The following is a 17,325-nucleotide window of genomic DNA, read 5'->3' as shown; positions in this document are numbered from 1 at the left end:
AGTGGGAGGTGAGAGAGGGAGGAAGGAACAAAAATTTATTAAACACAGGAGTTTTACAAATATTATCTCATTTGAGCTTAACAACCACCTTGGAAAGTATGTGCTATTATTATCCCCATTTTACAGCTGAGGAAACTGAGGCAGACAGAGGTGGAGTTGCCCAGGAACAGTCAATAAGCATTCAAGTGTCTACTATGTGCCAAGCACTGTGGAAAACAAAGGCAAAAGATAGTCCCTGTCCTCTAGGAGTTCACAACCTCAGGACCACTGGGCTTGTGTCAGAAGGAGGATTGGAACTGAAGTCTCTCCTGACTCCAAGCCCAGCGCTCTATAGACTATTTCTTTTAAAACTAGAGCTCAAGAGAGGTTAGGGTTGGATATACCAAAGTTCAGTCATTTCAGTCACATCTAACTCTTTGTGAGCCCTTTTGGGAGCTTTCTTAGCAGAGCTACTGGAGTGATTTGCCATTTCTTCAGATGGGGAAACTTAGGCAAACAGGGTTAAGTGACTTGCCCAGGGTCACTGAACCTGTGAAGCCGAATTTGAACCCTTCCCACTCCAGTCCCGGCACTCTCCCCACTGCGCCCCCTAGCGGCGCCCCCACAGGTAGCATGCGTGAAATGGACGATGGTTTGGCAAAGTAAACTGACGTTTATTTAAGGAATCCTACAGAGTGTGATGGGAAAAATGAGAAAGCCACATATAGCCCTCAGTTAACATGGCGACAAGAACTCTTCCTCCCATCAGTCGGGGAGACGGAGCCAGACTCCACCTACGGCTGTAACATTGCCCACTACCATCATCTTCCGCCCGTACTAAGATGGCGCCGGCCGTGCGGTTAGCCGGAAGCTCGGAATGCCCTTCTGCCCGTACTAAGTATGGTCGCAAAACTGCTTCTTCCGCCCTTGGCTAACATCGATAGTCATTTTCCGCTTGGAGTCAAGGCACCTTCCGCTGGAGCGGACCCCGAGGCGGAAGCCCTTCCTTCCGCCCTTAGTTAATATGGCGGCGAGCGTCCCTTCTTCCGCCCGTAGTTGATTGAGCCGCGAGAAGTTGGCGGTGGCGCGGTGACGGTGATGGCGGTACCGCGGCTGGAGCTGAACCTGGTGCGGTTGCTGTGCCGCTGCGAGGCGCTGGCAGCCGAAAAGCGCGACCCGAGCGAGTGGCGCCTGGAGAAGGTGGGAGGCGCCGCGGGGGCCCCTGAGCTCTGGGTACATGGGGCAGATGTAGTTCCCACCGCCGCCCCGCCCCCACCTGAGGCATGACCCCGCCCTCCTGGCTCCTGATTGGCCCTGTCCCACGCCGCTCCTGGGGCTTCTCTGAAGGCTTTCCAGAGGAGGTGGTTTTTGAATAGGGCTTTAAAGTATTGCTAGACTTTCACAGGAGAAGAGGGGGATGGAGGAAGTTTTAGGCATAGGGTCATCCCAGATTTGCGAAACTTAAGATTAGAAAGGAAAAATGGTAGGAGTTTGTTATGATTCTTGAACACCTAACCGAGGCTATTGATCGAAGGATCTAAATCAGTGAATGTAAAGTGAGAAGAATCTATCTGGTCCACCCCTCCCCGTTTCCGTTTTTTTCAGATAAGAAATCTGATACCCTGCCGAGTTTAATGACTTGCCCAAAGTCACACATCCTGGAAGAGCTAGAATTGGGGGCCACATTCCCATTGTTCCTCTTCTTATCCCATCTGTGTACCCCATGATCCAATGTCCCTCCTCTCCTGTAATGGGAATGTAAATTTTAAAGATCTTCCCTGCCCCTAGGCTAAAGTGCACCTGGAGCCTGGGGTGGGAGGCTTGTTTTTCAGTAGATACTTCTTGATTGGCCAGTGGATCCAGAAGGTTGTTACATTCTCTGAGCCAGGAGAAGGCTATATAAGCCCTGATGTGTAGCTTTGTTTGGGGCTCACTTTGAGAAGTGTTCTGTGATTTGATCGGATGAAACTCTGGGAAGCCATTGTTGAGAGCTCCTGGCTTTGAAAAACCCAGATGTTGATTTGGTATGGATGTGGTTGGACAGTTTGGAAACTGTCTACTTGATCTGTTTCTCTGTCTTGATAATTCTGCCTGTATACTCTGAAGTTTGGGGGTGCTGACCTTTTTCCCCTGAACGAGGTAAACAGTATATGTCTGACTGATTAAAGTAAGCTTGTTAACCCATTTTGAGTTGCTTGCCTTTATCAAAGCAGATCCAAGAACCTGTGTTGGCAGCAAACCCTGGGGACGCTTGGGGTGCTTGCTGCTACATCTCCCTGCTTGGTACCTTTGCATCCACATCTGGCCATCACCCTTATCTGGTGGAATACTCCCTCCTCACCTCCGCCTCCTGGCTTCCCTAGTTTCTTCAAGTCTGGGCTCATACCCCACTTTTTTCAGGAGGCATTTCCCGATCGTCCCCATTGTTAGTGCCTTCCCTCTGGGATTACCATCCATTTTCACTGTATATATCTTTTGTATACACAAAGTATATATTAGAATGTACGTGTTTCCTTGTATCCCCTGTACTTCACACAGCACCTAGTATATACAAAGTAAGGCCTACTTGCATTACATGGTAATACTTGTTGACTAAGTGTGTAAAAGATGGACTGACTTGGAGAAAGAGGAGACAGGGAGACTGCTTAGGAGTCTACTAGTCTAGGGGAGAGGTAATGAGGGTCTGAACCAAGATGGTGGCTGTGTGAGTAATGAGAAGGGGATGGATGCAGAAGATGCCCAGGGGAAGAAATGACAAGATCCAGTGGCTGACTGTGTGCGATGAGGGAGGGTGAAGACACTGAGGTTGCAAACCTGGGTAGCTGGAAGGATGATGGTAGCCTCAAGAGAAATAGGGAATCTTGGAAGGGGAGGGGACTTGGGGGGAAAGATGATAAGTTCTCTTTGGACTTGTTGAATTTGAGTTATTTTCTTTGGGACATATAGGCCATTGGAGGTGTAAGACTGCAGCTGAGGAGAGAGACTAGATCTGGGAGTCATTGACCATAGCAGTGGTCATTAAAGCCATGGGAATTGATGAGGTCATCAGGTGAGAGTGTAGAGAGAAAAAGGAAGAGGCTGTGGGACAGAGCCTTTGGGACATCTCTAGTGAGAAAGCGTGGTTTGGATGAGGAACCCACAGAGGAGACTAAGAAGAAGGGGTTGGACAAAAAAAAGATCAAGAAGTATGAAACAGATTCACAGTTTCATACAGAATCCTATTTTTTGGTGTCCTGCTGTGTGTATGGAAGTGCTCAGTGTGCGTGTGTGCACACGTGTGTACATGTGTACACTCATGCACACTAAGTTTAGAATTTTTATATCCCCAAAAATAAAAAAATTTTAAAGCCTACAACAGAGAAGAGAACCAAAAAAAAAAAAATTAGTGTCATGAAATCCCAGAAAAAAGAGAGTATCCAAGAGGAAAGTGATGAACTTTGTCATATGCTGTAGAGAGAGAAGTAAAGAGACTACTGGCAGTCACTTGGCTGCTGGACAGAGTGACAGCCTACTGCTCTGGGGCTCCACATCTTCTCCACCTTTCATCATTTTCCTGTTTTGTCATGTTACCAATCTGATAGGTGTGAGGTGATACCTCAGGGTTTCAGCAAGCATTTATTAACCACCTACTATGTGCCAGATCCTGTGCCAAAGATACAAAGAGAGGCAGAAACAGTTTCTGTCTTCAAGGAGCTCACATTCAGTAACTCCAGTCCATAACTCAGATTCCTCTCTCTGACCATAACCTCCTGTTCTAGCTCACCCTGAGCCTCTTTTCCCCCAAACCCATTCTCCATCCTCTTCTCCTCCCCTCCCTGCCTTCCCAGGCCATCACCTCTGCTCTGCATTCATCACCCTCCCCTCCAAATCCAGACAATTTTGCCAGTTCACCTTTTACCCATCCTTGGCCCTTGTATGCCTTAGCCCATTTTTATCCACCACATCTCTTTTCCAAAAATCAAGCCTGGATTACTCCCACCATTCACTTGTTCTACTTATACCCATGTGGTGCTCTGGACCCTCTATACCCAGCTCTGCTGCCTGGACCCTCCCTGCTACAGTTCAAGCCTTTGGCTCTTCCCTTATCTCTCTCACTCTCTACAGAGACCTCTTTTCTCCCAAAGCTGCACTCATTAACATCTGCTCTTTCCAGTGCCTTTCCTTAGTGTCTGTGCTCAGTGTGTGCAGCATTGCAGCCTGTTGGCCACTTGCCCTCTCTTCCCTGGGTATCCAGTATCACGACTCTGCTCTAAGTCTTGCTGGATTATCATTTATGCCCCAAGCCCTAGGTGTGGGGGTAGCCTGGGAGCCCTGTCCTGGGCCTTCTTTCTTCCTCTGTCCTATGCTCTGTTTTAATGATCTCACCAGCTCCCATGACTTTGGCTGTCATCTCTATGCAGATGAGGTAGCTGGTTGAATAGAGCACTTGTTCTGGAGTCAGGAAGACCTGAATTCAAATCCAACCTCAGACTGTTTACCTTATTTCCTCAACTGTGAAATAGGGTAGCACCTTTTTTTCCATTGTTGTGAGGGTATAATAAGATGATATTGATAAGTACTTTGCATAGCACCTGAAACATAATAGGTGCTTAATAAATGCGCATTCATTATAACCCCACATCTGTAGCCAGCCCTCATCTATCTCCTGAGCTTCTGTCTCATATCTCCACTGCCTCGTAATGGTCTCAATCTGGATGTCCCATAGGCATCTCACACTCAGGATGTCCAAGAAAGAAGAGGAAACAGGATCTCTGGTGGAAGAAGCACTGGTCATGGAGTCAGAGGACCTAGGTTCAAATCTCCCTCTGATGGTGATGACTTCTGGGGCCTTGGGCCAGCCACTTGGCCTCTGCCAATCTGAGGCTCCTCCTCTGTAAAATAAGGGGGTTGGACTAAAGAGCCTCCAATGCAGCTCTCTATAATCCTAGGATAAGCTTCAATTAGATTAGCTCTCCTTATCTTTTTCCCTCCTTCCACCCATCTGCTTTGATGAAGAGGCAGCTGGGTAGGGAAGTAGACAAAGCCTGGATGTGGATTCAGGGAGACCAGAGTTCAAATCCAGTCTGAGACTCTTACTCTCTGTGTAGCCCTGAGCAAGACACTTCATCTCTGTCTGCCTCAGTTTCCTCAACTGTAAAATGGGGAGAATAATAGCACCTACCTTCCAGGGGTGTAGTATCAAATGGGATGTTTGTGGAGTGCTTTGCAAACCTTAAAGCCCTATGTAAATACTAGCTATTACTATTATTACTGTTATTATTGCTGTTATTCCAAGTACCCAGTTGAATTTATAGTATTAGAGTTATCCTCAATTCTTCCCTCATCCCAGTTTAATCATTTTCCATCTTGTTGATTCTACCACCTCAACCTGTCTGGAATCCATCTCCTCCCTCCTTATACCATACCCCGCTTGTCACATCCCATCACATCTGGAGTGCCAGAATGGGCTCTGTTCTCTCCCTTCTCTGGTTTTCTTCTACATCACTGCCAAAGTGCTCACCCTCAAGTCCAGGCCCAGCCTTGTCACCCCCCGTTTAAGAAGCAACTCTGGCTCCCCAAGCCCTCGAGGTGAGGAGCAGGCTCCCATTTGACTTTTAAACCATTCACGAGTCTGCCGCCAGCCTGCCTCTCTCCCCTCCTCCTTCTCTACTTTCCCGCCAGTCTGGCCTCTCACCATCATCCCTTACCATCCATGTCTGAAATGGGGAGCTAATGCTCCCTCACCACTTCCTGGGTCCCTGGACCAGCCATGGGGAAGATGACATATAAACCTGGAACTCTAGCAAGGGCAAGGCTTTAGGAAGTCAGAGAGGCTGGAGAGGCTGAGCAGGCTGGAGGTTAGGGCTCAAACAGCCCCTGTTCTGGGAGCCTGCCCTCTCCAGGACCCACCAGGGTCCATCAGTATGTTAAATGTATGGAATATTCCAAAAGATGCCTGGAGCAGTAGAGCAAGAACCTGGTTCCAACACCTATTGACTGCATGTCCCTAGGCTGCCTGAGGCTACTTTCTAAGGCTGGAAATTACCAAAAGGTGCTTATCTCCGTCATTTCAGATTATTTCCTTACCTGGCACTCCCCATACCAGTGGTATCAAACTCAAATAGAAACAGGGCCCACTAACCCATAAGTAAGAATCCCTGGAACAGCAGATTGACTTAGAAAACCATATATTAACATTATCTATGTGCGACTGTATTTTTTACTTGTTTGGTTAAATATTTCCCGATTACATTTTAATCTATTTGACACTTCTGCCCTAAATAAATAAAATTATAGGTGTGGCCAAAAGCAAATATCTTGAAGTCAAGTCAATTCAAGAAACATTTATTTAGTATTTACTAGGTGGCAGGCAAGATAGCTAGATGGCTCAGAGGATGGAGTGCTGGACCCAGTGTCCAGAAGATGTTGTTCAATTGTTTCAGTCCTGTCCACCTCTTCATGACCCTTTTGGGGTTTTCTTGGCAAAGATACTGGAGTGGTTCGACATGCCCTTCTCCAGCTCATTTTACATATGAGGAAACTGAGGCAAACAGAGGTGAAGTGACTTTCCCAGAGTCACACAGCTAGTAAGGGTCAGAGGCCAGATTTGAACTAGAGAAGAGGAAGCTTCCTGACTCCAGGTCCAGTGCTCTGTGCACTGCACCACCTAGCCTTAAGGAAGACCTAAGTTCAAATGTGGCCTCACACTTACTGGCTGTGTGACCCTGGGCAAGTCACTTCACCTCTGTTTGCCTCAGTTTCCTCATCTGTAAAATGAGCGAAAGAAGGAAATGGCAAACCCCTCCACTATCTTTACCTGTAAAAAACCAAATGGGTTCATGAAGAGTCAGACACAACTGAACAACAGCAATATGACAGGCAACCGTTTAAGCAAAACCAGCCCCTGCCCTCAAGGAGCTTGCACTCTGATAGGGAGGCCACACACACACAGAATAGATCAAGACCGGCCAGATTGGGTCTCACCAGGCAAGGGAAGGCGTCATCACTCAGAGGTGTGGAGATGGCATTTTAGCTGGGGCTGGAAAGAAGGAAGGCAGCCACGGTTCTCACCGAATCACTAACATGTTGCCCTTGCTTTTAGTATGTAGCTGCCCTGGAAGAGATGCTCGAAGCCTTGAAGGAACAACCAAGGTGAGAGTATAGCTCAAAGTCCGAGGGCTGATAGGCAGCTTGGTGGGGGGCAGGCCCTGGGGGCAGAGTCAGGAGCAGCTGGGCTCAGATCTTAGCTTCGGAATCCTCAGCTGATCCACATGGGATGACCCTGGGCAGCTCTCTGCTTCTCCAAATTGGGGGAAGCCTAGGGACAGCTTTTCACAATGCTGTTGTCAGATGTGTAAGACAAAACAGATTGGATTACAAAGGAAGCCAATTCTATTGAAATCTAGTTAGCAAACTATTTTTAAAAACAAGCTCACCATTCCTCAGGTTATGATCCGTGGTGCTAAAGGAAGTATTGCAGTCTCAAGGCAGATCCCCTATATCAATTAATTCGTGACTCCAGAACAAAACAAACCAAGCAAACAAACAAACACAAACAACTCAGCATGACTGGTCTGACTCAGCTAATCAGGAAAGATGCTTGCCATGTTAGGGGAAAAAAGGCCAGGAAAGGCAGAAGGCCTTCAAGGATCACTGTTGCCCTTCTGCATTCCATTGGAACTTAACCAAGGTGATAGAGCTGGTTATTGGCATCTGTTTATAGAATGTCAGAGCTGAGAGGGCCCTTAGAACATAGAATATCAGAACTGGGAGGGCCCTTAGAACATAGATGTCAGAGCTGGGAGGGGCCTTAGAACACAGATGTTAGAGCTGGGAGGGGCCTTAGAACAAAGGATGTCAGAGCTGGGAGGGCCCTTAGAACACAGAGTGTCAGAGCTGGGAGGGCCCTTAGAACACAGATGTCAGAGCTGGGAGGGCCTTAAAACACATGTCAGAGCTGGGAGGGGCCTTAGAACACAGAGAGTCAGAGCTGGGAGGGGCCTTAGAACACAGGATGTCAGAGCTGGGAGGGCTCTTAGAATATGGAATGTCAGAGCAGGGAGGCTTCCTCAGAGATCATCTAGTCCAGCCTTCTCTAAATTTTACATATGAGGAATTTAATCTTCAAGGAAGTTCAAAGGTGTGCCCAAGTCACCTGACTGGTTCATAGAAGAACAAAAACTCGAAGCCAGGTCTTACTGTCCCAGATTCTTTTCCTCCCACAAGCTGTGCCCCTTGCGGGTATGAAAATGAGATCCCTGGGCCCAGAGGAGCCAGGGAAGGCTTCCTGGAGGAGAAGGCTGCCACTACATCTTTTCTGGGAGGTAGCAGGGGCTGATTCCTGGTGAGTTGTCTGCTAAATGAATAGAAGGAGGCAAGTTTCTTGGTGACATTTTTTCTTTCTTGTGCTTTTCAGTAAACCTGCCCCTGAAATGCTTAATGAGTATTCTAGAAAAGTGGACTTTTTAAAAGGAATGTTAGAGGCTGAAAAACTGGTGAGTAAAATAATTGGCCTATTCCTAACAAACAATCACAGAACTTAGAGCTATCGGGTACTGACCTCGGAGATCTTGCAGAATTATGGTCCTTTGGGCCTCACAACACCCTTGTTTAGGCACTATAATTAACCTCTTTGCAGATGAGGAAACTGAGGCAGACAGAGGTGAAGTGACTTAGATAGGGTCACACAGCTGGCAAGGGTCTGAGGCAGGTTTAGAACTCAGGTCTTCCTGACTCCAAGCCTAGCATTTTATCTACTGTGCCACCAGCAGCCCATTTTCACATTAAAAACAGTATTCTGTAGGTGATTGTGCTTAGAGTCAGGAGACCTGAGGTTGAATCTAACAGTGTCCGTCCTGTCCAACCCCTCCCCCCCCAGATGATAGTGCTTACTTGCTCCATCTTCAGCTTACTTTATATTTACTTCTTGGGCCATGTGCCCTGTTCCCCAGTAGAACAGACGATTCTTGAGGACAGAGACTCTTTTGTTTCTCTAAACCTGCCTTAGACCCTTGCCAGCTTTGTGACCCTAGACAAGTCACCTCACCTCTATCTGCCTCAGTTACCTCATCTGTAAAATGGGGATAATTATAGTACCTACCACAGGGTTGTTGTTGTGAGGATCCAAGGAATATGTAATACTAACAGCAATACAATCAATAATACAATTAGCAATGATGATAATAATAAAAGGACACTACAGTTCCAGTAGCTAGCATTATATTACACTTTACAATTTGCAAAGTGCCTTACAGATATTGTCTCAGGTAATCCCCGTGCAGCCTATGACTAATGTAGGTGCTATGATCATCCCCATTTTACAGCTGAGAAAACTGAGGTTCTCGTGGCGAGCTGACTTGCTGTCTCAGGCAGGGTATGCACTGGGGTCTTCCTGATTTTAAATCCAGTCCTCCCCCCACTGAGTGTCCTAGCCATGGAGCACCTTCAAGTATTGTATGTGCTACTTAGCAGCCCCAGCAGCAGCATCCCCAGCACCCCACCCCATCCTTTGCATAGAATGGCACAGATGAAGGGGCCTCAGTGGCCATCCAGGCCCATGACTGACACAGCAGGCCCCCACTGGGTACCAGAGGCACACACTGCACCTCTCATTAGGGCATGTGCCTCAGGAATTTTATTTATTTTTTTAAAGGTAAACACTTATTGAATATTTACTCACAGAGGACGTCTTTTTTATTCATCAAGCTAAAGAAACTAAATTTAATTTTGAAAAATCATTGACTCCACTTGACTCAGAAGGGCTCCATTTAGTCAGACCCCCTTCTGTTACTCTACAACCCAGAACAAGCTTTTTGGTTTTGCCCTCTTGGCCTCTTTGGGAGGGACCCTGCTGAGCCAAGGAGGGCTGATGACCAGAATGGGAGGGGAGCCTTTTCAGATCTGACATTTAACTCATTTGTTTTTCCGTGCCAACCTGAGCCCTGGGGCCACATTCCATGGGCTGAGCCAAGGAAAACAAAGTGGCCAGAGGAGTGAAAGGGGAAAGAAATCTTGTTGATTTTTCCTTGACTTGGCTGCAGCCACCTGGAGGCCCTGGACAGGGTGGGAAGAGGACCAGAGAGGAGGGTCTGGACTGACTGGGGAAGGGGGTGGCCTCCTGGGGACAGGAAGGAGAAGGGTACAAGCCCTCCTGATCCAGACAGGGACTGGGTGCCAGGCAAGTACAGGCCCTTTGGTATAGGGGGGGTCCATGCTGCTGAGACCTTGGAATAGAGTCTGAGGGGTCCCATATTCAGGGGCTACTAACCACACCCCCTTCTACTGTCCTACCCCAGAGCCTCCTGGGAGCTGTGGAAGGGGAGTCAGTGGGAAGCAGAGAAAGAAGAGGGATGTGATGGCTGTCAAAACCAGAGGCTCCTCCCCACCCCCATCCCAGGCTGCCCCACCCTGGGGAGGGGACCCTGGGAGCCACATCAGCATGAGCCTGAGCACATCTGACATACATCTCAGAGCCATCTGAGCACATCTCCCAGGGCCAATCACCAGCATTTGTGGACCTGAAGTCTAATTTTAAAATTAAAATGACAGAGGCTGGATTTCCATGAAGGGGAATGGGAAGAAGGAGTTTTGTAAATGAAAGTGATGTAAAAACAAAAGGTATCCCGAAGCCTTTGTGGAAAAAAATAAGCTCTAGCCAGGAATCAGTGTACGGCACGGACAACCAGGCACATTCCCCAGTCTGCCAGACTTGGTGATGGTTTGTGGCTTCTGCCTCTGACTAGACAGATGAGACTCGAGTCCTGGAAATCCTCATCAGAGACGCTGGCTGTCACTGGCAGTGCCATCCCTGGCAGCACAGGGGTGGGAGGTGGGGGGGAATTGCTCATAGAGCATGTGGGGAGTTGGGTCACCTCCTCACCCTGGCCTCTCACTTCCTTTTGGAGGCCTCCTGGGAGGGGGACACTGATTCCCCAAAAAGGGATAAAGGGTCAGAGGGTAGAGCCAACACTGCCCCATACTTATCCAACCTCCTCTTTTCTTTCCCCAGTCGACTTCCTCCGAAAAAGCCCTAGCCAACCAATTCTTGGCCCCAGGTCGCACACCCACCACCACCAAAGAGCGGGTGCCAGCCACCAAGACAGTGCACCTGCAGACCAGGGCTCGGTACACTGGAGAGATGAGGAGTGAGCTGCTGGGCACGGTATGTCGTATGTCACTGAGGCAGAGTGGCACAGGCCAGAAAGGGCTTCCCTGCCCCTCCCCCGCCACATCCCCCACAGGTCGCCTGGCCTTTGCTGGAATGCCTCCCGTGGCCCCCAGAGGTTCCATGTCGGATAGTTTTCCTTGTTAACAAGCTCTTCCTGGAGCCAAGATCCACCTTCCTGTACTCTCTATCCATTGGTCCCAGTTCTACCCTCTGGGGCCAAGCAGAACACAGCTAATGCTTCTTCCCCAGACCAGCCCTTCAGGGCCCTGAAGACAGTGATCCCGTTTCCCCCCAGTTCTTCTTTGTATCCATCTCCCCACCTCCCTCAGCTGACCCTCAGATGATACAGTGTAGAATCCCCTCCTCGAGAAGGGCATCAGCCCTCCCAAAGCACTGTGACGTTACAGTGTTGGCTGATATCGAGCCTCCAGTCCAGGCAGGCAGGCAGTAAGCATTTATTAAGCTCTTACTGTGTGCCAGGCACTGAGCCAAGTAAGCTCTTGGAATACAAACACAAGCAAAAGAGAGCAACCATCTGTCCCCCCAGGAAGCTTACATTCTGAAGGAGAAAGACAGGACTAAAAGGAAGCTGAGACTTGGTATCAGAGTTCAGAAAGTCAGAGGCACAGCTGGGAGGGGACTGAAGCATGTCCAACCTGGACCCTGCCCAAAGTGGAGGAGGGGAGTGGCCTAGCAGAGGGATATTCCATGTTGAGGAGGACACAGGCTAGATGGATGTTCTAGGCTGAGAAGGACACAGGGTGGATGGATGTTCTAGGCTGAGGAGAACACAGGCTGGATGGATGTTCTAGGCTGAGAAGGACACAGGGTGGGTGGATGTTCTAGGCTGAGGAGGCCATAGGTGCTGAGGGAGGTTCCAGGGTGAGACCGCAGCCAAGGTGTGGTGTTGGAAGCACAGTCTACTAAGATGTCAGCATCTTTTCCCCCCTTCCCGTGGTTTACTAGGATGCCCCGCCCTCACCACATTGTCATGCAGGGTTAGCTCTGCCCCAAAGGAATTCATTGGCCAATACCTGTGGATGGATTGAGCCCCCATGAGGTGTGCTCACCTCGGGGAGAAGCAGGACTTCAGCCTGGTCTGCAGAAAACACAAGGGAAACAATTAGGACCATTAGGAAAACAAAGAAATGCCTTTTGTTTGCATAGAACTTGATAGTTTTTCATCAAGTTAAACTGAATTTAAAACATTTTTTTCCAAGAAGTTTTCTTGATGTCTCTTGTTTTTATATCACTTTCCTTTGCAATATTCCTCTTCCCTGTTCTCCACAGAGAACCAGCTTGGAGCCAGGCCCCAGCCTCCTTATTCTTCACAAAGGATAAAAACAAGAGGGGGGAAAAGCATGGTATATCCTAGTATATGCAGTATTCTACATCCATAGCCCCCCACTCCCCTCCTGTGAAGAAGAGAAGGAGACAAGTTGCTTTCTCATAGCTCTTCTTCAGGGCCAAGCCTGGTCGCTATCATTACATGGCTTTCCGTTTCATGGTTGTTGTTTTTAACAGTGTTTTTAGATAAGTCATTTCTATCCTCCTTACTTCATCTGTTCACAAATGTTAAATTGTGGGGACAGACCATAAATCCCAGAGGGACTCAGAAGGGGGAGACCAGTTAGATCTGGAGTGGGACAAAAAGCTTTCCTGAAGAGGTGGGAATTTAGGTAGGCCTGGATGATGGGGAGTATTTAGGGAGGCTCGAGGAGAAATGGGGCACAGCATGGATAAAAGCCTGGTGGTGGGAAGAGGGGGATGTGTGGGAGCCACTGGGAAGACCAACCTGGCTCGAGCAGAAATCTTGGGGGAGAAAAAGCAGGTTGTGGAGGGCATTGAATGGCAGAGAATTTTTGATCTGATATCGTAAGAGGGGCATGATGGACAAGGAAGGGAGGAAGGAAGACCAAGGTGTAATCCCAGTCTGCAGGGATGAAGGGCTGGGCAGTGGCCAGTGGGTCTGAGACACTTTTCAAAAGAAACTGCAACAAGGCTTAGTGATAACCTGGAGATAGGAGTGAAAAGAAGGCATTCACATGACTCCTCATCCTGGCATTCAAGGCCTCCACAGAAGCTCATCTTGACCACCTTCCCTTGTCACACCCTTCATTTGTTACACTTCCTCTAGAGCTGGATGTAGCACGGGTTTGACCCTGGGAGCACAAAATTGATGTCAGAGCTGTATAAACTCAGGCAGATCCTACCAACCACCAGATATGAGCCCCATGACTGTGTTTGTCACCCCAGGACCAACAGAGCTCAGTTCAGTGATTCATTATTGAGTTGGCCCCAGGAAAATGAATCTGCCCATAGCAACCCTCCAAGACCACCTACTAATCTATAAAGGGGCTGCAATCTGTACCCATGGATGAAATAGCCAACTAATGAAATTTCAGCTCCTTGATGAGCTCCATTTTTCTTTTCAAAAAGACCTCATTTTAGAAGTATAGCCTATATTTGGGGCAACTCTTTGTTGGGATCAACAGGGTAAATGTTTATGAAAGTGGAGTGAGTGTGGGGCGGCCAGGTAGCACAGCAAGTAAGAGCACCGGCCCCAGTGTCAGGATGACCTGGGAATCGAATCCAGGCTCAGACACTTAGCATCCACCCAGAAACACCTGGCCGTGTAACCTTGAGCAAGTTACTTAACCCCAATTGCTTTAAAAAAAAAAAGAAAGTGGAGTGAGTGGTGGTGTGCCTGGATGGAACACTGCCAGAGTGAAAGCAGAGATTGGGTTTCTTGCACCATGGATCAGAATTCCTCCTTTCCAGGGCCTTCTGCTAAGTCTCTTGCTGGTCCCTGCTAGGGCCACACCTCTGGAGGGGCCTTGGCCATCATGAGCATGTGTGCAGGAAGGAGACTTGGTGCTTCCCCTCTGGCCAGCTTCATAGCCTGGGCTCAGTGGGTCAGTGGAGTGATGGAGTACACTTTCTCATTGTAGCTCTTCTCCCCTCAGGAATCCTCGGCTACCAGTGGTGAGTAGATGCAGCTCCTCCAAACTGTTTCCTTTGATCCCTGGAAAGGACGCCCTGGGCATCTTAGTCCAGGCTGCCCATCTTCATTGCAGAGATGGAAAGCCTTTCAGCTACCTGAGACTGGCACCCTGGGGTCACAGAAGGAACACTGGCAAAGGATGCAGGTTCAGATCCTGGCCCTGCTCCCTGCTACATGTGTGACCTTGAGTGGTACAATTCCTCTCTCAAAGACCCAGGGTCCTCACTGGCAAAACAAGGGGATCATATCCAAGGCTGTAAATCCTATGGTCTCACAACCAGGCATGGGTACCAGAAAATAATTCCCATCAGTGTCTGTACCTGAACTGTTGCCTTTCCCTAGGAGAGGACAAGAAATTGCCAGTATCTTCTCAGTCCTAGAGAGCCCCATTCCTTGCTGTTCCCTGAAAACACCCTGGGAAGTGGTTCAGGGGAGAAAGTCTGTGACAAGGGGAGCCCTGCTTCTTGTGATGCTCAGAAGCCAACAGCAGGGGGAGACTTGACTTGCTCAAGATGCTGATGGAGCCTCGTTGGAGAAGCAGGCTCACGGAAGCAGTCTGTGAGGGCCCACATTGGCTTTCTGATTCAGCCTTGCTGTGTGACCCAGAATCAGGCATCTCCCCATTAAACTGAGAGGGCTGGACTGAGGGCCTTCCTCTGGTGCCTCCCATGAGCAGGGAAGTAACCAGATGTGAAGCCGTACTGGCCAAGCAACCAGTCAGTCAGTCAGCATTTATTCAACATTTACCCCGTGCCAGGCTCTGTGATAGGCCCTGGTGATACAGGAACAAAGAAGGAAGCAATCCCTGCCCTCCAGGGGCTTACATGGAGGAGACAAGTGGAGGGGGGTGGGCATCAACATAAAGGGCAAAAGCCATGGCCGGTTCTAAGTTCTAGGCTGTGTGCTCAGTGTCCAAGGCCCCACCTAGCTTGGGCACAGAGGCCCATCACCAGGTTGCCCTCAGCCTGATGATTTTTTTGGCAGAAGCATCTCTGTTTACTAAGTCACTGATGGGTTGAGATGAGCTTTGGTGGAGTAAGTAAGCACCCTGATGAAAGCACAGATTCTTGATGTTTTGAAGAAGTGGCAGAATGGGAGGGAGAGGCCAGGCTCTAGGCGATGGCTTGGTTCCTGAGGCCCCTTTCAGTGCCATGAGTCCAGCCCTGTTTGTGGAATTGTTACAGAAGACATGGTCCAGACCCTCAAGGGTTACAGGCTGGGTGGATAGACAAGGCTAACACACCAGCAAACTTACGTTAACATCTTGAGATCATAGGCCAGAGGGAATCAGTAGAACAGAGAATGTCAGAGCTGGGAGGGCCTTAGAACGCAGGATGTCAGGGCTGGGAGGGCCCTTAGAATCCAGAATGTCAGGGGCGGGAGGACCTTTAGATGCAGAATGTCAGAGCCAGGAAGAATCTTAGAACACAGTGTCATCACCAGAAGGTAACTAGAGATCATCTAGTCCATCCCCCATCATTTTGCAGCTGAGGAAATTGACCCAGAAAGGAATCTGCTTACCAAACGTCACCCAGCTAGTAAGTGGCAGAGCCTGGACAAAAACCTGTCTGTGGACCCTCAGCCCAGGGTTTTTCCACTGCCAAGAGCCATGAGAGGGGCAGATCATGAGCTTGAAGAGCCACCCCTGGGAGCTGAGTGGCTTCATGACAAAGGACTAGACAGAGAGGAGGTCAGGGGGAAAGCCCCGTCTGGATCTCAGGCAATGGCTACCTAGCACTTAGCCTTTTCCAAAGGGTGTGAATGCCTAGGTGAGGAAAGAGCCTGGCACAGTAAGGGGGTGGAGCAGAGACAGATAAGACGGAAGCACACTCAAGGTGTGCTTAAAGGTTAGGATGTCTGTGGGACTCAGACTATAGAAATTCCAGGAATACTTGAGACCCTTGGAATGGACTTCATTTGAAAGCTTCACAAGGGAGAGCCCCATATGTGCAAGGGAGCAGGAAAAGCTTGCAACTGACAGATGTCTATTTTGGTTCCAGGTTCTGGGGATCTAAACTTAAGGAAACGAACGTAAGTGACTCATCTTTGGTACCATCTTCTCACCTCATGTTGTAGACACTCCTAGACTTCACAGATGGACAGGGCTCTAGGGCCATCCAGTCTAACTCACACCTGAAACATGAACCCTGGGCCTACAACAGATCCAACAAATGACCAGCCCAGCCAGCTTTGGTACCTTCAGGGGCAGGAAGTTCACTGTTTCCCAGTTAGAATTCACTTTCTCCCATCCCACTTAGGGACCGCTCTCATCTCTAGGACATTGTCCTTCATATCCAACTGAAATGTGCTTTCGCTGTAGCTTCTGCCCATTGGGCGGCCCTCTGGGGCCATGCAGAGCAAGTTTAATCCCTCTTGCACTAGACAGCCCTTCAATATTTGAGGACACTTCTCACTTGGGTGTGTAAGTCTGGCCTTCTTGAGGCTCATCATCCCCAGTAACTTTAGCCCATGTTCTGGATGGAACTCCAGCTTTGTCAGCATCCTAGTTATCCCTCCAGAGAATGAGAGAAAGTGACGTAACTGATGCAAATCCCCTGTCCTGAACAGATGCTTGAAATTCTATTGTTGCCGTATATTAAAAAGCCTGTGGCTATTATGCAGAAGCCTTTTTCTGCTTACATGTGGGGAGTCCAGGCCGTGATGTTCACCCTGGAGCTTAGACACACGTAGCCTAGAACAAATAATGTGATCACCTCAGGGGCAGAGGGGACAGGCAGTTTGTTCTCTTTGGTGGTTTGAATCTCGGCTCTTTCTGAGCCAACCTTTCCCTATCCCATCGCACTCCTCTGCACACACAGGGGCCTTGGGACAGATGAGAAGCAGTCAGCTGCTGAGCTCGATGCGGTGCTGCAGCATCACCACAGTGTCCAGGAGAAGCTGGCTGAGGAGATGTTGAGTTTGGCCCGAAGTCTGAAGAACAACACTCTGGCGGCACAGAATGTTATTAAACAAGATAATCAGGTAGAGCGACGAGAAACCTGAGATGCCCAACTGGTGTCTCCAGCTGGTAGAACCACAGAGTAGCAGCGTGGAGGGGGATGGGAGCCTTAGAACACTATAGCTGGGAGGGCCCTTAGGACACAGAATGTCAGAGGTGGGAGGGCCCTTAGAACAGAAAATGTCAGAGCTGGGAGGGCCCTTAGGACACAGAATGTCAGAGGTGGGGGGAACCTTA

At 49.0% G+C, this 17,325-nt stretch overlaps 1 protein-coding gene across 2 annotated transcripts in view; it reads left to right on the top strand.

Moving 5' to 3' along the window:
* The first annotated feature begins 942 nt into the window (after positions 1-942).
* Positions 943-17,325, top strand: part of USE1 (unconventional SNARE in the ER 1) — a 16,766-nt gene continuing 383 nt past the window's right edge. Inside the window, exons 1-7 of one of the 2 annotated variants that reach the window (XM_069102079.1) lie at positions 949-1,179; positions 7,061-7,110; positions 8,375-8,453; positions 10,967-11,119; positions 14,077-14,110; positions 16,130-16,160; positions 16,949-17,111. In XM_069102079.1, coding sequence (XP_068958180.1) covers positions 1,078-1,179; positions 7,061-7,110; positions 8,375-8,453; positions 10,967-11,119; positions 14,077-14,110; positions 16,130-16,160; positions 16,949-17,111 — 612 coding nt within the window. In that variant the 5' untranslated portion in view covers positions 949-1,077. Of the gene's footprint in view, positions 1,180-7,060; positions 7,111-8,374; positions 8,454-10,966; positions 11,120-14,076; positions 14,111-16,129; positions 16,161-16,948; positions 17,112-17,325 lie in introns of both variants that reach the window. The other variant, XM_069102080.1, reaches the window with a different exon arrangement.

Source organism: Petaurus breviceps, unplaced genomic scaffold (genome assembly GCF_028583685.1).
Source record: "Petaurus breviceps papuanus isolate PSGF00001 unplaced genomic scaffold, PetGlider_PUasm1.0 523, whole genome shotgun sequence".
Taxonomy (NCBI): domain Eukaryota; kingdom Metazoa; phylum Chordata; class Mammalia; order Diprotodontia; family Petauridae; genus Petaurus; species Petaurus breviceps.
The sequence above is the reverse complement of the archived record's forward strand: the minus strand, read 5'-3'. Positions and strand labels throughout refer to the sequence as shown.